The 23,071-nt window shown below is 50.0% G+C and overlaps 7 protein-coding genes across 7 annotated transcripts; 2 read left to right on the top strand and 5 right to left on the bottom strand.

Moving 5' to 3' along the window:
• Positions 1-478: 478 nt before the first annotated feature.
• On the top strand, positions 479-2,963 carry N7509_002859 (elongation factor G; the record flags this gene model as incomplete). Its single annotated transcript, XM_056627496.1, has 3 exons — positions 479-564; positions 628-739; positions 804-2,963. The coding sequence occupies 3 exons, from the start codon at positions 479-481 to the stop codon at positions 2,961-2,963; spliced, it is 2,358 nt and encodes a 785-aa protein (XP_056493291.1).
• Positions 2,964-3,487: 524 nt separating this feature from the next.
• N7509_002858 (major facilitator superfamily domain-containing protein) lies at positions 3,488-5,525 on the bottom strand (the record flags this gene model as incomplete). Its single annotated transcript, XM_056627495.1, has 10 exons — positions 3,488-3,623; positions 3,709-3,811; positions 3,868-4,151; positions 4,206-4,289; positions 4,356-4,556; positions 4,586-4,669; positions 4,743-4,906; positions 4,974-5,086; positions 5,167-5,244; positions 5,303-5,525. 10 exons carry the CDS (start codon positions 5,523-5,525, stop codon positions 3,488-3,490), a joined length of 1,470 nt encoding a protein of 489 aa, XP_056493290.1.
• Positions 5,526-6,578: 1,053 nt separating this feature from the next.
• N7509_002857 (NAD(P)/FAD-dependent oxidoreductase) lies at positions 6,579-8,285 on the top strand (the record flags this gene model as incomplete). Its single annotated transcript, XM_056627494.1, has 7 exons — positions 6,579-6,860; positions 6,924-7,082; positions 7,137-7,246; positions 7,315-7,474; positions 7,566-7,672; positions 7,735-8,043; positions 8,102-8,285. Coding segments are annotated over 7 exons (1,311 nt in total), but the record flags the coding sequence as incomplete, so codon positions are not given.
• A 273-nt stretch (positions 8,286-8,558) lies between these two features.
• Positions 8,559-9,296, bottom strand: N7509_002856 (uncharacterized protein; the record flags this gene model as incomplete). Its single annotated transcript, XM_056627493.1, has 1 exon — positions 8,559-9,296. The coding sequence occupies one exon, from the start codon at positions 9,294-9,296 to the stop codon at positions 8,559-8,561; it is 738 nt and encodes a 245-aa protein (XP_056493288.1).
• Positions 9,297-13,091: 3,795 nt separating this feature from the next.
• Positions 13,092-13,876, bottom strand: N7509_002855 (uncharacterized protein; the record flags this gene model as incomplete). Its single annotated transcript, XM_056627492.1, has 2 exons — positions 13,092-13,799; positions 13,853-13,876. 2 exons carry the CDS (start codon positions 13,874-13,876, stop codon positions 13,092-13,094), a joined length of 732 nt encoding a protein of 243 aa, XP_056493287.1.
• Positions 13,877-15,932: 2,056 nt separating this feature from the next.
• N7509_002854 (uncharacterized protein) lies at positions 15,933-19,559 on the bottom strand (the record flags this gene model as incomplete). Its single annotated transcript, XM_056627491.1, has 1 exon — positions 15,933-19,559. One exon carries the CDS (start codon positions 19,557-19,559, stop codon positions 15,933-15,935), a length of 3,627 nt encoding a protein of 1,208 aa, XP_056493286.1.
• Positions 19,560-20,143: 584 nt separating this feature from the next.
• Positions 20,144-22,196, bottom strand: N7509_002853 (MICOS complex subunit MIC60; the record flags this gene model as incomplete). The annotated part of the gene is made up of 5 exons (XM_056627490.1): positions 20,144-20,188; positions 20,246-21,184; positions 21,207-21,853; positions 21,918-22,011; positions 22,083-22,196. The coding sequence occupies 5 exons, from the start codon at positions 22,194-22,196 to the stop codon at positions 20,144-20,146; spliced, it is 1,839 nt and encodes a 612-aa protein (XP_056493285.1).
• Between the last annotated feature and the right edge of the window lie 875 nt (positions 22,197-23,071).

Below are 23,071 nucleotides of genomic sequence, written 5' to 3'. Positions count from 1 at the left end.
GGCGCCTGTGTTTTATACTTGTACATTAGCTTGGACCTGATCTTGGTCTTTATATCCAATCCAACTCTGATCCTGATGATGCGTGGTGCATGGTGCATGGTATATACTGCATACTGCAGGACTGTAGGCTTGTATCAACATACTTTAATTCTTCGCTTAAGCCATAATCTATCATTCCCTGCTATTTCAATTGCAATTGACTACTTTTCTCTTCTGTTCTGCTCAATTGTAATGCACCCACCCTGACAGGCTGGCGTGCACGTGACTGTTCCTGGCTTCCCCGAACTTTTTTTTCGCCGCGAAAACACGCGCGCTGTCATTCCGTCTCGACTCAATCAATTCCGGTGTGAGTCGATTGTCGCCATGAGGTCTCCTTCTCTTGCACGGCTACAGTACCGTGCGGTGTCTGGTTTAACCAGAGCCCCCCCGTCTTCAATCTCAGACCCTCCTGCGCTCGCGATGCGTATCCACGACCGCTATGCGGCCCATCGGCGCTCCGGCTTATCAGTCGGTTCTGAAGCAATGGGAGCAGCGACGCAATGCCTCTGCCACTGCTTCTGCAGTGTGAGTACTTAATCCGTGAAGCTATCTCGTTATGAACACCTTCGTCTAACGCGCTGTCTACAGTCTCGAGGCCGCTGCGGCCAACCCGGAGACCCTGTCGCAAGCCGCCATTATCGACAACCTTGACCCCGTCGAGGCTGCTCGCCTGGACAAGGTCCGCAACATCGGTATTGCGGTAATTGCATCCTTTTATCGTCTATTATGCTATTGAAAAAGTCTAATGAAGCCACCTCTCACAGGCCCATATCGACAGCGGCAAGACCACCTGTACCGAGCGAGTCCTCTTCTACACCGGTCGGATTAAGGCCATCCACGAGGTCCGTGGCCGTGACAGTGTTGGTGCTAAGATGGACTCGATGGATCTGGAGCGTGAGAAGGGTATTACTATTCAGTCCGCGGCTACCTTCTGTGACTGGGTCAAGAAGGACAAGGAAGGCGTTGACCAGAAGTACCACGTCAACCTGATTGATACCCCCGGTCACATTGATTTCACCATTGAGGTTGAGAGAGCGCTGCGCGTTCTCGACGGCGCCGTTCTCATTCTGTGCGCTGTATCCGGAGTCCAGTCTCAGACCATAACTGTCGACCGTCAAATGCGCCGCTACAACGTTCCCCGTATCTCCTTCGTCAACAAGATGGACCGCATGGGTGCCAACCCCTTCAAGGCGGTTGACCAAATCAACTCCAAGCTCAAGATGCCTGCGGCTGCTGTCCAAGTCCCCATCGGTGCCGAGGATGAGTTCGAGGGTGTTGTGGATCTGATCACCATGAAGGCTATCTACAATGTCGGTGAGAGTGGCGAGGAGCTCTCCGTCCGGGAGATCCCCGAGAGACTGGTGGATGTTGTCGCGGAGCGTAAGGCCATGCTTGTTGAGACTCTGGCCGATGTCGATGATGAGATCGCCGAGCTCTTCCTTGATGAGAAGGAGCCTACTCCTGATCAGCTCAAGGCCGCCATTCGCCGCGCCACTATCAGTCTGAAGTTCACTCCCGTCTTCATGGGCTCTGCGCTTGCCAACAAGTCTGTTCAGCCCATGCTGGACGGTGTCGTCGACTACCTTCCCAATCCCTCCGAGGTTGAGAACCTCGCCCTGGACCAGAAGCGTAACGAGGCCTCTGTCAAGCTCGTCCCTTACAATTCCCTCCCATTTGTCGGTCTGGCCTTCAAGCTTGAAGAGAGCAACTTCGGCCAGCTGACCTACATCCGTGTGTATCAGGGTACTCTCCGCAAGAGTGCCAACGTCTTCAACGCCCGTAACAACAAGAAAGTCAAGATTCCCCGTATTGTGCGCATGCACTCCAACGAGATGGAGGAAGTCAACGAGATCGGTGCTGGTGAGATCTGTGCCGTGTTCGGTGTCGAATGTGCCTCCGGTGATACCTTCACTGATGGCCAGTTGGGTTACAGCATGTCGTCCATGTTCGTCCCTGAGCCTGTCATTTCCCTGTCCATCAAGCCCAAGCAAACCAAGGATGCCGCCAACTTCTCCAAGGCCATGGCCCGCTTCCAGCGTGAGGACCCAACCTTCCGCGTGACCTATGACAGCGAGAGTGAGCAAACCATCATCTCCGGAATGGGTGAGCTGCATCTGGACATCTACGTCGAGCGTATGCGCCGTGAGTACCGTGTCGACTGCGAGACCGGCCAGCCTCAGGTCGCCTACCGTGAGACCATTGGTAACCGTGTCGACTTCGACCACCTGCTGAAGAAGCAGACTGGTGGTGCTGGTGATTACGCCCGTGTCATGGGATGGATGGAGCCCACCGGTTCCCTCGAGGAGAACAAGTTTGAGGAGCAGATTGTCGGAGGTTCCATCTCGGAGAAGTTCCTGTACGCTTGCGAGAAGGGTTTCAACCTTTCTTGCGAGAAGGGTCCCCTGATCGGCCACAAGGTTCTGGGTACACGCATGGTTGTCAACGATGGTGCTACTCACATGACTGATTCATCCGAAATGGCGTTCAAGAACGCTACCCAGCAGGCCTTCCGCAAGGCCTTCGCAGACAGCCAGCCGGCCGTTCTTGAGCCCTTGATGAAGACCGTTGTCACCGCTCCCTCTGAGTTCCAGGGTGATGTTATTGCCTTGCTGAACAAGCGCGGTGCCACCATCAACGATACCGAGACTGGTGTCGACGAGTTCACCATCTACGCCGACTGCAGTCTGAACGGCATGTTCGGCTTCAGCTCCAACCTCCGTGCTGCCACCCAGGGTAAGGGTGAATACACCATGGAGTTCAGCCACTACGAGAAGGCTCCTCCGCAGGTCCAGTATGTTTTCCCCACCCCTCTACCTGACTCATTAAAACCTGTTTCGAACAAAATTCTAACCAATATCTCACCTAACAGGAAGGAGCTCATTGCCAGATACGTCAAGGAGCAGGCTGCTCGTAACAAGAAATAAACAGCATGACCACAGCCTCCGACACTGTCGAATCCCCCAGCCGGCCTATTCTCACTCTTCGCCCTGTACCATTCCCTCCACCAACTTGTTACTCTTTACCCGGCCTTCGGCGGTTGTCTACTAGATGCAATCTCGAAAAATAGACATCGAATTTAGCATCACGCCCACTTCGTTTCCCATCGATGGGAACTTTTCTTTACTTGTGGTTGGCGCTGAGTTCAAACCCCGTGTACTTTTTGGCACCATACCATCGCGTCAATTTTGGGCATATGTATATTAAAGATTTAAGATTTTTATTTTTTCCACTCCTGTCTAACAATACATCATTTTCTTGGACTATGGGTATCCTTGCTCTTTCAAATGTCAAGCCCTGGAGCATGGAAGTAGATCATCCACACATAACCAATTATGAAGGTGGCGTCTTCTCTACTAGATTAGATAATCGAATAGTAATTATAAACTTGAAGCTCATTTCGTACTAGTATCTTGCATTTGATAGTCCCATCTACAGGATGCTTTCCCCTTTAAGCACCCTCAAGCTTTTCCCTTGCCGCATTTTGCTGTTCAGCGACAACATCCGCCGGGATCTGATCCGGGGTCGAATTCACCAGCATGATCATGGGAACAATGGCAGCACCAAGTAATCCGAACGTCACACCACTATACCATCTCAAGGTTAGATCATCACAAATTTCAAATATAAAAAAGGGCAAGCTTGCAGGTTTTAAACCGAGGTAAAACATACAATCCAATTATAGGGTCACTTGTTGTCTGAGTATTCATACCATAGGCAACGGCCTGACCAACAGCTTCAATGCATCTAAAAGCAGCTCCATTACGCACATTTTCTAGTAAACAGATGTTAACACAAGGCGATTTCGTCGAGCATAACACTTGAGCTTACCTTGGGCATCAGTTGCAAAAGAAGACAGGAGCCAATACATATACGACTGCGACAGTGGCCCTGTCGTCTGCACGAAAAAATACGGCAGAAACGACTTGGCGTAGATCCCATCGTCCCAATCGATATGGCCAGGGTTGTGATGGTCAAATTTGACCTGCATGATAATGGACCAGATATAGACGCCGACATTGAGAATTATGACGGTGTATAATCCGATTTGGGCCCGGCGGCGCTGACTGAGACCTTTCATGTCGAGGATGAAGCCGAGGCCGAAACAGCCGACGCTATAGCGGGAAGTGTTAGAGGGGATATCTTTGGGGTGTGGAGGGCTGACTCACATGCAGAAGAATGGCGATACGAGAGATGAGAGGGCGCGGGCGCGGACGGAGAAGTAGATTCCCAGGTAGGTGGACCAGGATCCGCTATCACTTTTGTTAGCTGCTTTTCTCTTCTTGTTGTTATAAGAAATTGATGAGGTGACAAAATACCTGTAGAAGAACGACCATAATGCCCACAGAGAAGAGAGCATGATTAGTCTTGATGTCACAGTCTTCGCGATGCGTCTCAACTCCTGCTTCGTGGAGAGTGTCTCGGCAGTGACAATCTTAGTACCATCAGAGCGGACAACGCGCTCGAAAGGAATAATCAAGAGGGCGAAAGGTAGACCGTAACATAAAATTAGAATAACACTTGGCATTTCATGGCGTGGGTTACTCACGCAAGACTCTCGATTATCACAAAAGCCACATAAGTATCAGGAGAAATTCCGCCTTCGGCACCCTTCTCGTGGTTCTTTGCAAGACTGTACAAGAGAAGTTAGTCAATGGATAATCATGGACAATGCTTTTAGCTAGATTTCCCCCAAAAGGACTTACTTGATAGCACCTCCAACAAGCTGTCCAAGATTCCGCGACACAATCCACAAGGCCAAATACTTTCCACGAGCGCCAGAAGGTGCAAGTGTCATGATAGCTCCAGCTTCAGCAACATACCAACATGCCGTTCCGATTCCACTGATAGCGCCACTCAGAATAAGATACTAGGTCAAACACTTGGATTAGACATACATGTTCCACGCCCGACGGAGCGGTAAATTAATCACTTACCCATTGGTTTCCAAATTTGCTATTACAGTAGTAAGCAGATCCTTGGATGGGGAAAGACATCGAGCCGATGACGAGGGCCCACTTAACGCCAATCTTATTGACGATGGGACCGCCTAGGAAACAAACTGATGGAGGCATTTCCCAGGTCAGTGCCGGAATATCTCGGTGAGGGTGCGAAAGTGCAAATTCATACCGACAGCAAGCATAGCATATCTAATTGCCGTTGAGATATTGGACACCTGTGGAGTGGCAAGACCACCCCCGCCCAAGCCTTGAATAATTGTTAGTTCAACTGGGACGCGCTGTGTTGAATTTGGTTGTTGACTCACCAGTAATTGCGTCCGACATGGCTGGTCCACAAAATGCTTGGATACTAAGAAGTACCATCTGCGTCAAGCTGTGTTGCCAAATTCGCTTCCATCGCGGCACTGTAGCCCTGTATTGCTCGACATCGATCCCGTGGGGGAGATCGGTTAATTCCGCCTGCTGTGTCTCGGGGTCTCTGGGTACCTCCTCGCGAGGATTAGAGACGGGACTCTTCACGTCAGCCATAGTGAATTTGCTCAAACGGCATGCAATGGACAGTTTGTACGACGGTTAAGTCAGTGCTTGAATTTGAAATGACTTTTCAGGAGCGTGCCGCACGCATGGTCATTTATTTATACTCAGACACTTAACACTAGATTCAAGCCATGTTCGCTTATCTTCTCCGCGCTAAACTTAAGACTGGGGTCTGTCGCCAGCCGAGTCCCGGCTGATTCAACATTTCCCCACGCTCTCTCCAAGATCAGTCAACCTCTAGCGCCCATTCGTTGAGGTGTGAAGGTCCAGGCGATGGTTGAACTGATGGATATCTTGTCATGGGCGATGCATCTAATCAACACTGATAGTGTTTGTCCAATGTAACCGGTTTTCGCCCACCTTAGGCACCCTTAAGAACTATTATCACTACTATCTTTGTTCTTAATTCACACAAATCGCTAGTGGGAGTTACTGATTTACCTCGAGATAAAAGCTATGTTTGAAAACAAAAACAATAGTCCACTGTTATCATGAAACGGTTAGTTTATCTTGATCTCAATTATCCGGAGTCGCACGCAGGCCAAGTGGAGCGTGGGAAGAATTCCCCACGTTCCCCTCAAAATTCCCGATTGCGTACCATGGGGTTCTCGGGGTCGGAATCGACGTGAAGGTCCACGCGAAAGGAAGACACTAGCGCGTCCCACTCCACAAAACTTCGGCGATACATTGGCAGATCAAGCCACTGGCACTAATCGCCCATTGGCTGGGTGACTCACCAGCAATCGGCTCTCTTCTTCTCCGGGGTCATATCCGACATTCGTTATCGTTGAATATCAGACTAGCGGCGCGAACTAGTCCTTGTGATCTTGCGGAGTTGTAAAAACTGAAGGTCCAACATCATTCCAACAATTCACATGACATGGCATGATGTGCTAAACGGAGGTTTCTCGGTTGTTTTGATTGTTCGTTCATTCTTCAAGACCCGGGCAGCCTTGACATCCCTTCCGATCCGGACTTAGCTTTGGCATTATCGCGATCTCACTGAAGTGAAAGCGCTTACCGTGCTCAAGGATAAGTGTGACAATGGCTCAATCACGAACACACACAAAAGTCATCGTTGTCGGAGGCGGCGGCACGATGGGTTCTTCAACCGCATTACATTTGCTTCGATCCGGATACACCCCCTCCAACATCACCGTCCTTGATGAATATCCAATTCCATCTGCACAGTCTGCGGGCTACGATCTAAACAAGATCATGAGCATTCGCTTGCGCAATAAAGTCGATCTGCAACTTTCCTTAGAGGCGCTCGATATGTGGAAAAATGATGATTTGTTCAAGCCATTCTTTCATAATGTGGGAATGGTGAGTGATCAGTTTACTCCTATGCCTATATTTTCAAGAGGATTTATACTGACAGGCTCCCAGATTGATTGTTCTTCCTCGGAGGACGGCATTGCAAACCTCAGAAAAAAGCTTCAATCTCTTATTGACGCCAATGTCGGACTTCAAAATACAAATTTCTGGCTAGGGAGTGAAGAGGAAATACTGCAAAAGCTGCCACAGTTTACGAAAGAACAGGTCAAGGTAAAAGTCCCGAAATCAAAATCCCGGGAGGCAAATACTGAATAGAACAAATAGGGATGGAAAGGCCTACTTTGCGGCGACGGAGGCTGGCTCGCAGCGGCCAAAGCCATCAATGCCATTGGTCAATATCTGAAGGAGCAAGGTGTGAACTTTGGCTTTGGCCGGTAAGTGAGAGAAACGATGTAATTTCGCTTTGATGAGAGTTCGGTGTTTGACTCGCGCAATATTTTAGTGCTGGCGCTTTCAAAAAGCCTCTGTTTGCCGATGATAAAGTCACTTGCATCGGCATTGAGACGGTGGATGGAACAAAATATTTTGCAGACAAGGTTGTTCTGGCTGCTGGTGCTTGGAGTTCGACCTTGGTCGATCTAGACGATCAATGTGTTTCGAAAGTAAGTCCACCCACTAATGAGCCAGATCAATGAAAGAGCACAAAAGCTCTGGTTTTGAGATTGCTTCGAGGCTGATACAAACTTCGGCCAGGCCTGGGTATTTGCTCACATCAAGCTCACACCCGAAGAAGCGGCTCGTTATAAAAACATGCCGGTCGTCTATGACGGGGAATACGGATTCTTCTTCGAACCTAACGAGTGAGCAAGCATTTGAATTCAGCCATTAACCACCCACTGACAAGCTAATGAAATATCACCAGATACGGTATAATCAAAGTCTGCGACGAGTTCCCTGGCTTTACACGTTTCAAGGAGCACCAACCATACGGTGCTGCCTCTCCCAAACTCATCTCCGTTCCACGATCACACGCCAAACATCCCACAGATACTTACCCTGAAGCTTCCGAAGTGAGCATTAGGAAAGCCATCGCGAGATTCCTACCGCAGTTCAAAGATAAGGAGGTTTTCAACCGATCGATGTGCTGGTGCACAGATACCGCCGATGCCAATTTATTGATTTGCGAGCACCCTCGATGGAAGAATTTTATCCTGGCTACTGGGGATAGTGGGTAAGTGGAAACAGAGGACAATTTTTTGACTAAGATTTTGGCTAATCCTCTATTGCAGCCATTCCTTTAAGCTTCTTCCAAACATCGGAAAACACGTCGTTGAGTTGATCGAGGGCACTCTATCTCAACCACTGACCGACTCATGGAGATGGAGACCAGGTGGTGATGCTCTCAAGTCTCGGCGTGCTGCTCCCGCGAAGGACCTTGCTGATATGCAACTATACACACATAGTAGATTGTCGGGTACATTGAAGCTTTGATAAGGCTATTACTACTTTGATGAGGGGGGCTATGTAAATCTCACAGCGCAAATATCAGAATCATTTTGATATACTGCCAACTATTCAGATAGAGCGAAGGGAAAGAACTGCTCAGAAGCCTCCCACATTAGTAGAAAATGTCGAGAAAAAGATAATCGCCGCATCTCCAAAATAAGCCAAACTTATAACAAGCCAACCCAACCCTTTATAACTAATACTAATCGCCAACAAACACACTTGAGCGGTCCTGTTTCATCAAATAACCCGCTCCACCGTCCAATTGTCCACTCCATTCTTCAGCTTCTCGCGGTCCTCAAAGAAGGGCCTGAAAACCTTCTGGATGATGGTGTCGGGATGGTAGCCCTCAGCGTAACCGCCAGTTTCTGGGTCGTCGATGCGGGCTTTGATCAGCGGCATACCAACCACAATATGGGAAGTTTGAGGGAGCGCCTGCGCAAAGAGGCGGCTGAGTGTTTGCGATGCAGCCTTGACAGTAGAAAGTGAGGAGAATATTAACTGTGGCTCCTTGTCAAGCACGCCACCAGTAACAAGGAAGAGCGGCCACTCTCCATTGGAGACATGGTCAGAGTTGGCGTTGCGGGTGAACCACTGGCCTGCGACAAGAGTGCCAATCGCGGAGACCCGGAAATCGGACTCCAGCATCTCTATGCTGAGCTCGGAGACGTGCGATCCGGCAACATGGGCAGCATTGTAGTTCAGAACGTCCACTTTTCCATTGAACTGCTGGGCACACCAGTCTAAGGCGGCAGTGAGGCTGCTGGTATTACCTGCGTCGCCGGTGCGGTAGATCACTTTCGCGTCCGCACTTGTCTGGGCGGCTTTGATTTCATCGGCGATCTTGGATAGGCTATTTTCGGAGCGAGAAACAAGAGCGATGCTCCAGCCCAAATTGGCAAGCCAAAGGGCAAGTGACCGGGACATGGTCGACCCCACGCCGACGATGATGATGGTGCGATTTGGGCTAACAGACATGATGTAACAAAAGTTGAACTTCAAGACCAAGATGATTCTTTGAGGCGATGCGAGGCAGGTCGAACTTGAAGTTCTGTTCCATATCGAAAGAGTTGCCCTTTTATATCACCAGGGTACCAGTACTATTAAACGGGAGGTTTACTCATGATCTCCGCTGATGACTTCATCCGGGAATGTATAGTTAGTAGTGATAGGACTAATTACTAGTACTTCAAGTTAGTTAAGGTCAGTGGCTTCGTGCGGGAAAAAGTGTATTCCTATTCCGCAATAGCCGCCCCACGGTTACAAATGTCACCGAGACCCATCAAAGTTCAAGTTCAAGTTTACTCATCAACTGAAAGTCACAAGTGTATCTCTAATGGAAATGTCGCCGAGACGGTCGAACTTCCGCTTCCGCCGAACAAGAATCTAAATTCTAGTATTTCTTAGTACTACAGGGGGTTTCAAACTTTGCTACTGACGACCTAACTGAATACCTAGATCACCCAGTTGGCAAAACCGTGAGGAAACCGTTTCATATGGGCGCGAACCTTCAAAATCTCACAGGGAGTGTCATACCTTCGCTTTAATGCTCGTTTTGTATCAATTTATATCGTTCTGGCCCTTTTTCTAGCTTGCTAATGGGAGATTTGTTATGGTAATACTTAAAACAGGATGAGGTTACCAAGAATTGCTAAATATCAAATGAGCTGTATACTCTATTAAAGTGAATCGTCCAATAACAAAGCACCGATAGCTCAGGGGTAGAGCGAGGATTTGCAGTGTCCTAGGTCAGGCGTTCAAATCGCCTTCGGTGCTTACTTTTTTCCCCTTTCCCCTTTGATCTTGCATTTTTTTTCATCCTTACTTTAGTACTTTTTGAAATTTGTTTTTGCTCTTTCTCAAGAAAGCTGAGCAAGAAAGCATGGTTCTTTATAAGCTTAAAGGCTTAGTCAGTCAACACACTGCTATATCTGATTCTTTCAAGTTGATAGTCTTGGCTACAAGTCATCCACTGGCATCCATTAATATATATTTTCCCTCTGACCCGTCTCACTCTATGTCAGTATATACCCAGTATAGTACTCCTAATCTAGCCACAGTGCTGCCTACCACTAGGTAGTAGTAATATAACCTTGGAATAAATATAGAGTTTGGTCAAGGTTTCTCTCGCACCCACGCACTCTCACCGGCGGTCTCTATATTGCACTCCCGGGGCTTCTTCATGGATGCCCAGGTGTTCACCTGTATTTCTGTTCAATTTCTGCCGAAATCACACATCATCCGCCGTTGGCAGCTCCACCACTACGCGAATTATAAACCGCGAACTTGATAATCTGTGGTCGTCCAACACTGGCAGGTAACACACAACCGAACAGATAATTCTATTGAATGGAACATTACGAGCTACTAGTATTATAATCAGGTCATATATCAAGAAAGTGAAGCCTGGGGGAAACTTAGCGTGGTCCCAAAGAAGCCCCGGGGCCCTCTGGCTTCCCGCTAAAATAAAGCGAATCCATCAATCCTGCATGGCCTACTATCTTGTCAGCTCTAATTTTTCTGTCTCGGGCACTTATAACAGCGAAAAAGATGACCCGAGTAGCTTTACACTTACCTACTTGCCTACCACGGACTCGCATCAGCCAATTTCTTTTTTTTTCCATTTTCGACCAGTTTAACCGCCGGTCAAGGATGGAGGATTGCATCTTCAGAACACAATATCGACAGGAACCTCATGATGACATGTGTGTGACTCTCGAACAAATACTTCTGCTATTATTGAGGTCCGTTGGGGGATCAGCCATGACGGAAACCGAAAAGGATGGACGTTAATCAATTTCCCTCTATGTGGTAGCTTGATATTCTTCAGGCTTCTTCTTGAGATAGAAGAAGGAAGGATTCGACGCTCCGCCTTTCCAGTTCGATGCGCTCTATTATTTTTTCGACCTAAAAGGAAAGCATTGCACAAGGCGTCTTCAGAAGCTTTCCGGAAAGCCTCGACGTTCTGACTGACTGATAGATTGGCGGTATCGCCGAATCCATTCAGAAGAATTTTTATAAGCATCATCCAAAACGGACACATCCGAGTACTCGTCTTCGATGAGCGGGACTTCGGGACACAATTATCTCCAAGCGCACGAGGGGAGAATTGAGGATCGCTTTTCCCATGGGCGTGAGCGGAGGGAGGGAGTACCAATGAAATATATACAAAAGTCATTGCAAGTGCTGTAGACTTTCGAACTATTTTGGATGAGTTCAAGAATGATGACACCTACAGAGCCGCCAAGGGCAGCCGGAAAACGACATATCTGGAAAGCAATACAATGACAAAGGCAATACGTGCAGTGGCGTTGCAAAGATTTGAAACCACATGTTGACTGTTCTTCTCTCCGCCTTCTAATGGCAGACTAGTAGCTACCTGAGATGGAATAGATTGGCCTATATATTCCATCTTAGGTAGCTACCAGTTTCCAATTAGAAGGCGGTAAATCATGGTGGGCAATATGGGGTTTCAAACTTTTGCAACACCATTGTATGGCGAGTAACTATAGCCTAGAACTAAAAGGAATGCATAGCTAAGACCTCAATGACATAAATAGGATACCCGTGATGCTCAAAAAAGCAAGTCGACGATCTCATATGACCATCAACACTAAAGCTGGCCGGGACGACCTCGTCAATCAATCAATCAATTTTTCAATTACCCAAGCATCTAAATATACCTGAACAGCTTACGTGGGGTGTTGGCCTAAAGCTTCGCCAAACAAGGCGGGACTGGCCGGCAGATCGGTGGCCGGGAACTGCCGACGTCCCGCAGCCCGGGGATGCCAAGTATGCCGACCGTAAGAGTCCAAAAAAAATGCATGCACTTGGCCAATAGGCTTGACAAAGCAAAAAGTGAAGCACCGAGGGCGATTTGAACGCCCGACTTAGGACACTGCAAATCCTCACTCTACCCCTGAGTTATCGGTGCTTGTTATAAAATTGGTCTGAAGTTGATGATATATCAAGTTTGAGCGTTGAAAATAACTTGGAAGTCAAGCAGCAGCCCTAACACCCCGAGTTTTCCCGTCAGCCCTGGATAACCTGCGAAATACTAGTACTAGACAGACTATTTGATTTGATTATTAATATTTTACACCAGAGTATTCTTTTTATTCAGCGAAGGAGAGTCAGTGAGCACTAATCTAGGGAGGCCAAGATCGGCCTGACTTATTTCATGCATGATGCTATACTCCGGGTTGGAAGATGAAGCAAGGCTAAAGTCGGGTTTGACCATGCCCTCCTGTAGGATTATTAGCTGGTGTTACTGTTGTACTTGCTACAAGACGCTCTACTTAAGTAATTACTTAAGGGATGAAAATAGTGTTCATTGAGATTCAAGTTCTTCAAATTCCGCTCCCATACAGAATATTCTCCAGGCTAATATACAAGGGAGAAAGGGCTGGCTTCCAAAAAGCCAATTGTAGTAGATAAACGTCTCGCAGTACCTGATACTCCTCGGCTTTATCGTGTTCAAATTATGGGCAGCGATACTCATAGACGGATATGAGCTAACAAGAGCGGGAAGTTGGCTAAAAGTAATCTTCGGAGATTACATTTCAGCGGCAAGCGACATGCCGCTGCTGGAAGCATTCTCGGTAATCTGAGACCACTCCGTGGCAGCGAGCTGATTCATTGTCTCGTATGGCCTGGTCAAAGTCATGACCAGCGTTCCGATTGTTAGCCCCTCTTGTGAACGGTTGGAATTGACTATTTCTCGAGCATTCCCTAGCTAGATCACCAGTGACCTGTCGCACCCACTCTAAATGACTATCCGGCTGTTCTGATGTCTTTTCCTGTATTGTCAGCATCATCCGGAAGAGGATTATCCTGGGGGTTGATAACTTCAGCAGTCATATTTACAAATAAAGGTTCTTCGTCTGTAATGATAGTCTGACCCGTCACGACCCTCCCATAGTCATTGATAGTACCATCACTATAATCATCTCCCTTGAAAATATTGTTCTTGCACCGTCTCTGATAGTCGGGAGCGGATTCTAACTCCGCATCGCTAGGCCAGAACGGCCAGCGAACACGTCGAACAGGCTTTGGAGCAAAAAGGATCAATTCTTCATGGATCTGCGATATTCCAGGTCTTTTAGAATGTCTCTCTGAAAAGTCGTTGCCATTCAGAGGAGCATGCTCGAGTTCAGGGCGAAGATCTGGGTCACCGGGGAGAAGCTTTGTCCAAAGCGGGCGAAATCTCTCATCGCGGATCTGGTAGTACTGAAGTACAGCCTTTGCGACGTTTCCGTAAGTCTCGCCACTATCAACCAACCTCGTCACGCGGTTATTCATGTGTGCGTCCGTTTGGTAGAGGACCTCAACGAGAAAGATTCCCATCTGGCTGGCAGGAACTTTTTTCTCGACCCACCATCGGAGGATCTGCATCAAGATCAGGACCTTGCTATAGGTCCACACAATAGAGGCTTCCTCAGTAGCTTTTTTTTGAGACACGGAGTCTAAATCACTCCCCTGCTGTCCGTGTATGTTAGTTTCCAATCGGATCAAGAGCAACGACAACGACTTACCTCGCTCATCTTTCGCTCGCACATTTTCACACTCCTACTTGTGTTTGTTACTTTTACTTGTATTGTTTTGCTGGCTGTCCAGTCAGGTAATCTCTTGATTCGGAATGGGGAACCATGGCATTTATGGGTGATTTATACCTTTGGCCAGGTTGGGCGCGCATTGTTCATTCAAGTTGTTGACAAAGAGTCTCAGAATAGATCAAACTGCATGAAAGTCGACAAAGAAAAAATAGAATTACTTGGTAAATGCCTTTAACTTCGCGAGCAAAGGATTATGATCATTGTCTAGCAAAGAAATTAAAATAGTTTGGAGTGGTGGTGGTGGTGGGTCCGGGGTCTTCGACACTCTGGCGGTACTCGCCCAGGACATCGCAACACACAGCAAGACCCAGGATAATCCCATCTGTTCCAACTATCCTACAGAAAGTACTAGTAGGTATTCTAGTAGCTACCCACCTAAAATCTGCTCCGTTTGCATGTGTTTGCCTCAGGCTTAAGGCCTACTTGCCTTCAGACACCCGCGCCATTCACTGGCCGACCACTGGCCAATCACAGGCATTTCCTTGCACGTATATAGATCGCTCCTCTCACTTCTCTCACTTCGTCTTTCGCTCTCCGCACGGCTTCCTTTCCCAAGGTTTTCGTTGTGGCCCTGGGGGATCTTTGACTACCTCTCCAAAGGTTGTCTTCTGTGGGCGTTGGCTGAAATGGCAGGATCCAAAGACCTGACCCAGTGGTGCGGTGCCTTGGAGACTCTCCCGCACTCGAGTCCCAAAACAACAGGCTTGCCTGTCGTGGCGGGAATGTCCCAGCTTTGAATCCCGGAAGCTGGTGTACAGGGGAAAGGGACTACTGGGGGGTGGGTGGGAATCACCGTCGTCGAGGGCGCATACTCGTCCCTTCGGGGGCCTCAACCGATCGCACTCATCGAAAGGTGCCTGACATCTGCTTGTATCCCCGCCGCGCGAAAGATTGTTCCCTGAGGTTGATCCTGTCGGGCCGAATTTCCTAGCCCCGTGGAAGGAAGATGTCCAGCGATCCAACCAAAGAGTTGCCTTAAGACCGCGACGGTGGAAAAAGACGGAAAGCCTTTGGCTTTCCTCGAGGTGAGTTAACTTGATCTTCCTACTTCATTTTGGGCCTGGATAACTACTAATTCGTGTATGCATATTCAAACATTCTCCATCTCCATCTGTGCGCTCTCATCCGGAGAAGGCCCAGTTGGTGGTGGAACGAGTCGAATTCAACACAGACATCGTCCCATCAATCTCCCATCCGACGGGGACAGCGTGGCGTGGCAGCGGCGGCAATACCAGTGGAAGGTCTTCGTGGCATGGACTTGAAATGGGAAGCTGGCGGGTGTTGAGAGTGATTCATGTATATTAGAAACCTCAACGGCGAGCTTAGGCCGTCTGCGACTCCGAGTGGAAGAGGTCCTTCAAGGAGCTGGCAAGCAGAGTATAATAAATCTCTCTCTCTCTCTCTCTTTTCCAATGTTCTCTCTCTCTCTGTGTGTAGCATCAGAATGTAGAGGAATGCCTCGTGGCTTTGAAAGTGACCTCTTGTTACCTGTATGCATTACGCAACTTGATAAAAGCCAAAGAGTCGTCAGGACCATGAAACTAGTTTCTACAGTGGTGTTGCAAAATTTTGAAACCCCTCGACTTGTTCTCGTCTTCGCCTTCTAATCACGAACGAGTAGCTATTTATTCCATCTTAGGTAGCTACTAGTCTGCCGTTTGAATGCGGTCAATAATGGTGGGCAATAGGAGGTTTCAGACTTTTGCAACGCCACCGTAGGGTAACCTGCTTGAAATTGATTATAGATATGTCATTAGTTATAGTTACACGCTCGTACCCGTGAGATAAAATGCTGATTAAAATACATAAGAATCGCCCTCGAAAGAAGAATGGACAGCCGACATCAACAGGCCGAAAGCAGGGTATATGCGCACGCTATGAGAGGCTGAGCGGAGGCGTCAACGGAAGTGTAGTATGTAAAAACAAGGGAAGAAGGGAAAGACGAGATGTATCATGCATACACGCATGCACACACATACGCATGTCTGCATCCACTCAACTAGAGCCACAAAATCCACCTCGCACTGGAAATGACTCCGCGGGAGACACCACGCAAGAGTTTGAACGCCATGACGATCAACCACACCCACCACAAAACACCGACCAGCGTCCACTCCAGCACCACGAAGCCAGTCCGACGTAGCCAGCGGAATCGGCGGCGGCGCTTTCGAAGACCACGGTCTAGCGCGTCACTGAGTGATTTCACAGCAAGTGTGCTTGTGGTGTTCAGCTGGACGCACATGTCCTCTGCATCGTCGGCTGTTGCTCGGACGCGTGGTGTGAGGGACTGATTAACCAAGGTCTCGAGTTCCTTGAGTTGAGAGCGGAGAGGGGTCGAGGTGGATGTAGTGAAATGATGCATCGATTGCTGGAAGGAATATTGGGTGTTTTCGAAGCGGCGGAGGAGATTTTGTGCAGCGAGGTCGAACTCGCCGATCCGGACGACGCGGGGAACAGATGCGTTGGGGCCGAAGGCATTTTGAAGCCAGTGTGGAGGTGGTTCACGAACGCTGTGGGCTCGTCGCGTGATCTCTCGTGCTTTGATACCGGAGGATAAGAGGAGGGCTCGAGTACGTTCCACTTCTGTTTTGCCGGGGACACCGGAGTCATTGAGTGTGTGCAGACTGCGGTCTGATATACTCCACGCGCGAGTTGCGCTTGAAAGGGCGGGTCGTCCGCCATTTGAAGGCCCTGGTGAGGCTCTCGCTTGTGCGAGGCCAGTTACAGGTGGTCGAGTGAGACTGAAGGGGACGGATTGGTCTCTGATGCCATGTCGCTTCGCGCGGCTGCGGTTTAAACCCAGTGTCGGACTGAAATCCAATGTTCTGCTTCGAGTGAGACCGGGCCTTGGTGGGGTATCTTGATCATCTTGTTTCCTGAACGCGGAAGTGCGCTCGCGTGGGCTAGTGCCATAATCAGTGGCATCGGCCGATTCATTGCGCTCATCTTGTCTCAAAGGCGACGTGAAACTCGGCAGTGACCCGATGAAGCTCCTGTTAGGCGTACCCTTATCAGAGTCACGGCGAACAAGCCGGCCGGGTTCATCGCCAAGGGTTGGCAAGCGTCGTAGAAGTCCCTTCGGTCCATATCGTCTGTCCGTTTTCTTTCCATCATCCTCGGAGTCGCTGGAGTCTGAAGCAATGGTGGAGGCAGATGATGACTTGCGAGAATCCACGCCCTGGTCTTTCTTGAATACAAGATCGCCAACCTTGGAGACTTCGTTGCCGACAAGCTCAGCTATCCGGCCAGGTCCTTTGAAAATGCCGCGCAGCTTGGATTCTGGGAGGTGCTGGCCTTTTCTTCCTCTGGGGAAACTGTCACCCCGTTGGCCGTCAGTCATACCATGCTCGTCAAAGTACGAGGAGGATACAACGTCTGGGAGTGGACTAGGCTCCAGCTTCGATGAACTCGCGGCGTGCTCAGCATACTCGGAAGGTGGTGTCAAAGCATGATGTGATTCAGATATCACATCTAGGCTCTCGTCTTCGTGTTCTCGAAGCTCCCTATCACCATTTCTGCTCTTACTCCGCTCATGCCGGGCCACAATCTTCTGTCGAAGACCCTTTTTGGCTGGCGAGGGGGACCGACTGGAAGGTGGAGATAGATTGACAGCTATGCTGGGGAAATAACTGGCATTGGCTGGAGAATTGGGAGCGGTGCTATCCATTCCTTCCATCGACATTCTGGGATTGATTCGATCATCGATACTGCCGGCCGAAGAGAACGACGCTTTCCGGTGCGGGCGATTTGATTTCGTATTAATGGAGAGAGGGTCGGGCAAATTGGACTTGGTCTTTTCGAGGTGCAAAGCGGCTGCTGGCGATTTGCCCCGAGATACCCGCGAACCCGAGGAGTTTCCTTTGTCTCTTTCCGTAGATAACTCTGTGCTTTTGCGTGTGTGATCCCAAATTCGATGTTTGCGCTCCGAAGACTTGCGCCGGTCAGGACTAGAATCACTTGAAGCACTGCCCGAGCGTAGCCGCACCTTATCCCAACGCGAATGCTTGGGCGAGATAGAGCCGCTTTGGCTCCGTGCACCTTGGGAGTGGGTATGGAATCGGCTTCTGTTGCGGCCCCGTCTAACGCTTTTGAACTCGTGTGATTGTGCAGGCCGAGAGCTTGACCACGAGGTATGACGCGATGACTGCCCTTCTTCTTGGGCATGTCCGGTTTCAACTGACAATCGTTGTTTTTCTGCACCGGGGTCTACCACCTCTAGCTCGGTCAAATCCGGGTAGAGCCGATTGCCATCTTTATCGACAATCTTCGTCTTGTTTTCAATATCTTCTGCCCAGGCTGCATCGGCCAAAAGTTCCTCTGGGGTAATCCTCCAATCCATGCGTAGCCGAGGGGCCTTGGTACTGTTGGTGCGGCTGACGCGTCGTAGACTGGTGGAAGGGGAGGTAGTCGCATCCCAATCTTCATCCTGGCAATGAGAGGCAGTTCTTTGGCCATGTTGAAAAGAGGGGAGCTTGACGGACTGTGTTGAGTCGAGTGTTTTGTGACTATATTTATTCTCTATGGCGCTGACCCAGTCGTGGACTTTCTCAACGTTATGCCAACCCTCTGCCGCCGCGTCAATCGGGCACTTTTCTCGATAGCGGACCCTCCTGTTGCGAATCATTTGCAGTGGATTATAGTCTCGGTTCGCGGATGCAGTGGCGGCCATGGAATATGGAGAGTCAATCTCTTTCGCAGCTGGAGGAGTTCGAAGCGGGGGTAAAGATGGTAGCAATCGCAAGTATTGATCAAACAGTTCGAAATGACGCCGAGCTCGTTCTGCGCGAGCGAGAGTGCTCTCGGAGAACTCATAGGCACGGTGGTCGTTCCGCACAGTGGCGGGTAATAAACTGATAACTGGAGATTGGCCAGGTTTAGGCGAAAGGTCATTCGTAGATGATTGTTTATAATCGTGGTGTGGAGAATCCCTTTGAGACCCATGTGCTCCCGGCAACGGCATGTGATGACCGATCGGCCCTGGAGCTGGTTGAGCTATAGACAATGGTTTCCGTCCGCCTGAAGCCAATGGCAGTCCGGATGTATTCCGCCTTCTGGACTCATTAAGGTTCAATGCCAGGTTGACAATTTGTATAGAGTCCCTATCCAACCCCGGCGCAGCCTGCTCGGCAGTGTCGTTTGGGCCGGACCCAGTTTGCGACGAGGTTCTAGATTGTCGGTCGTGGTTGGACAATGTCGAAGCCTGCTCATTGTGTGCTGGAGCTGAGCTGGCAGCAGCAGCGGTCGGCGGCTCAGAAGGCGAGTTCTTATGTCGACTCCACGGGAAGCGCGATCGCTTCTTAGCTACCACGATATCGGGTTCGGGGACGCTTCGTTTCTCCGTCGGTGACTCTGATGACCTAGCGTGGTGCATGGGAATTCTCAAGCTCTTTGAACGAGGTAATGAGTCCAACAAGAATCCACCAGAGCTTTGGTTCCTTCGCTGAGCGGGAGTCCTTCGATCCCCGTCGCGAGAGCCACTCCCCAAAGTACTCCCCTCCAGCTCTCCACTCGGTCGACCATCGCTCACTGCGACTCCCCCTCGCCGGTATGAGCCACCATCTGAATAGTTCGCTGGAGAGTTGTGCTTCTGGGGCGTCTCGTGTGGGGTATCACCTGTCGGAGGCATTGGATCTCACGCTGTTGAGCTGTCGGGGCCGGGGAAAGGGCGGGAGAACTAGATGGCCACGCCCGTCAAGGAGGCAATAGGCATTGCCAGTCAATGTCATACAAGCATGGGTACTGGCAGAGGGTATCGATTTCGCACAAAGAGCAGGAGAGGTATAAGTTCCGTGTCTGGAAGTCGAACGACGTCAACCCGGCTGCTGATCTGCGGAGTTGCGCGTCAGGCAGCGGGGCTTATTAAGCACTTTCTTTAGGTGCAGATAGTTTATTTCCCTGCAGAAATGCAGAAAGTGGAGGACCATAGTGATTAATTCCAAGGTTGATTGGATTCAGATACTTTTGATTTCCCTTGGCAGAGGAGTCACTGTTCCTGATATGCACGATTTCCAGCAGGGCGGAGCCAGCTTAGTTAGAGAACAGCGCGCTCTACAAGAACCAATCTATCACGACCCCAGGATTTCACCATTGAACAAAGGAAAGATTCTAGCATTTGGGTCTAAAGCAGAAAATACAACTAGAGGTACATTCCTGTAGACATGACGAAGATATACAGGACAAATTGAAATCAGCATCGCTCAAAATATGCGCTTACTCCACGCGCAAGCATTGGAGACGGGCCTGAGTCTCAATGACCTAGACATAAATGTTAGAATCTGTGCTGTGAAAATCAATCATGGCTGTTGTACTCACCTCAAGAGCCTGCTTAACTTCAAGAACCCTTCGCACATCACCCAACCAATCCTTGCTCAGGATCTTAGCCCATCCCTGCAGACCGTTCATCTCACGGGCAGCAGCATCAACCTTACCCTCCTCGAGAAGGTGCTCAGTACGGATGAGAATGCTCTCAACATCATCACCCTCGGGAAGGCCCTCCTTCTTGAACATGACCTTGCTCAAAACCATGCTGGCAGCGTGGCTGGCGATACCGGCGTCCTCAGGCAGAAGGCTAGCCTTGCGGACCTCACTCGCGACACGACGGAAACGCTCAATGATCATGGTAGTCGAGGGGATACCGCGCTGGTAAGCGGTGGGGTTGATAGAGGCGATAGCGGCCTCGACAACGGGGTCCTCGGCAGCCAGCTCCTTGACAGCGACCAATTCGCGAACGAAGGGGCGGGGGACCTCGGCGCGCTCAAGAGTAGAGCGGACAGCGTCAACAGCAACCTGGAGTTGCTGGGTCTTCAGGTTAGTGTCGATGACGTTGCTCCAGCCGGTAGTCAGGTTCTCCAACTCAGTGACGCTGGCGGTCAACTCGTTCAGCTTGCTGAGACGGCCCTCGCGCTCACGCTCGACCAGACCCTGGACCTCGTGGATGTATTTGCGATTGAGCTCGATAGCCTGCTCAACGAGCTCGTTTTGCAAGCGCTGCTCGGCAAGTTGCTGTGCGCGTTGAAGCTCTGTGTTGATCTTCTCCTGGTAGGCGCCGGCCAGCTTCTCACGCTCAGCCTCGAACTCCTCGCGGAACTGAGCGACCTCGGTCTCGCGCATTTCCTCGAATCGGCGGATCAGCTCCCGTGCGGACTCATCAAAGGTGGTGTGAGCCTTGTTGATCTCGTCCTGGGCAGCCTTGGCGGCCTCGGTGCGAATAGCACTGATCTTCTCGCCAATCTTAAGCAGCTCCTCCTTAGCCTTGGCGACAGGGGCAGAGTACTTGCTGGGAGTTCTCGTCGGCGCTGATCACAGTAACAATGTCATTGAAGGTCTTGACCAGCTCCTGCACAACACCGTCGTCACCAGCCTGGGTCTGCAGCAATTCAATGGTGCTAGAGGCAACAGCAGGCTGGCGCGGCTCATCGAGAGAGACGGGCTTCTTGTCCTCCTTCTTGGTATCATTGGAGGCCTTGTCCTCCTTTGCCTGGATAACAGCGGCATTCTTCTCCTCGGGCTTGGCGGCCTCGGTCTTAACCTGAGCATCATGGGCCTTGGAGCTCATGTGAGGGCCACTCTTGGAGACATCACTGCCAGACTCCTCCTTGGTGACATTCCAAGACAGGCCGCTCTTGCTAGGGATTGTGACGGACTTGCCCTCGTCGCGGGGAGCACCCTGGATGCGGTTGGACTGTCGGGAAGCGTTGGGGAATCGTCGGTAGAAGTCACGCTCCTCGAAGTAAAGCACGCACTCTTCGCCGTAAGGGACGTACTCGGTGAAGAAGTCGTGGAAGTTATCGGACTTGAGAGCCAAGAAGATGCTACCACCATAAGCGAAGCCGGAGGTCAAGATGAGGTAGAGCAGGAAACGACGGAATCGGCCAGTCTTGCGAGGCGCAGTCGCGGGCGAGGCAGGAGCAGCCTTGGATTCTGAATAATCTGGATTAGCCTATAGCCGGAAGAGATTCGATGACGAAGAGATGCTGGTGGATACCTTGGCTGGCGGGCTTAGGGATGGACTCGACAGGAATGGCGGACTCAGAGGAAGGGGTGGCAGGGGTGGGAGGCTTCGAGTCGGCGAAGAATCGCTATAGAGACAATGGACGTTAGCTGAGATTGAAGTTGGTGGGTGTATTGGTAGCGTGATGCTCTTTCGTACCTGACCCGAGAGCCGGCTGCTGGCACCGGCCTTAGACAGCCATTGGGAGGGGATCCGTTGGCGAGCAGGGGCCGACAGCAGCTGCCGACCCGGAGCAATTGAGGAGCGCAGCATGACGAGCCGCACAATCGCCGAGGGGAGTGTTTGGCAACGGATGTGTAGAAACGGGGAAGTTCAAGTTGGAGGTTCGGTCGCGATCCGCCCCGATGATCCTGCAGGCGGTCAGTTCAGTCGGGCTGGCCAGTCCCGCAAGAATGGGTACTAAGGGTAGCTATACTACTATATTAGTACTTTCAAGTTGGAATTGAATATTAAAACTAGTAATAAGTAGAAATTCTAGTAGTTTATTTGCATTACTATAAGCTTTTGAGGGGTTGGAGGCTCTGTGTAGACTAGTAGTTGATACTAGTAGTAGCCCTGGAAGTAGGTAGTAGCCACCGGAAATATATAGTACTGCAGCCGAACTTGATACTACTACTAGTACTACCAGGTACAACCACTGGCACCATACAAAAGACTCGGACTCACCAGGTTGTTGAAGTGCCTCAGGCTACTGGTCCTGCCACTCGTACTATGGCCACCAGGTCAGCTGCAGTCTGAGGTATTGATTAATCCAGGTGATCCATATAGTATACTTGAAATTGCACCCTGCTAACTAGTACCAGCATTCATTAGTGTATAGTATTACTAGTAGGACCCAAATCCTAAAATAAAACCCCTTAAATAGATACAATTTGAAGAAATGTATTATCTGAGCATAGCATACTGGAAAAAGAGTCTGACAAAAGGAGGACGAACGGAGGGTAATACGTGGGGGGATTTAGTCCAACAGAATCAGGTAAAAAGCATATGCTGACGCCGGGTTGAAAAAAGGAAAGAGGTACAAGGAAAGCGGAAAGAAGCGCAGGCGAGTCCTGCAACAGCATGTCTAAAGCCAAAATTCCAGATGCGTTGGTGGAGAGATGCCGAATTCTCCGATTGACGGTAAG

The sequence above is a fragment of the Penicillium cosmopolitanum genome (assembly GCF_028827165.1).
Source record: "Penicillium cosmopolitanum strain IBT 29677 chromosome Unknown utg000004l:1.0-4361866.0:1.0-4365735.0, whole genome shotgun sequence".
Classification (NCBI taxonomy): domain Eukaryota; kingdom Fungi; phylum Ascomycota; class Eurotiomycetes; order Eurotiales; family Aspergillaceae; genus Penicillium; species Penicillium cosmopolitanum.
Note: the sequence above shows the minus strand (reverse complement) of the source record. Positions and strands in the feature narration are given on the sequence as shown.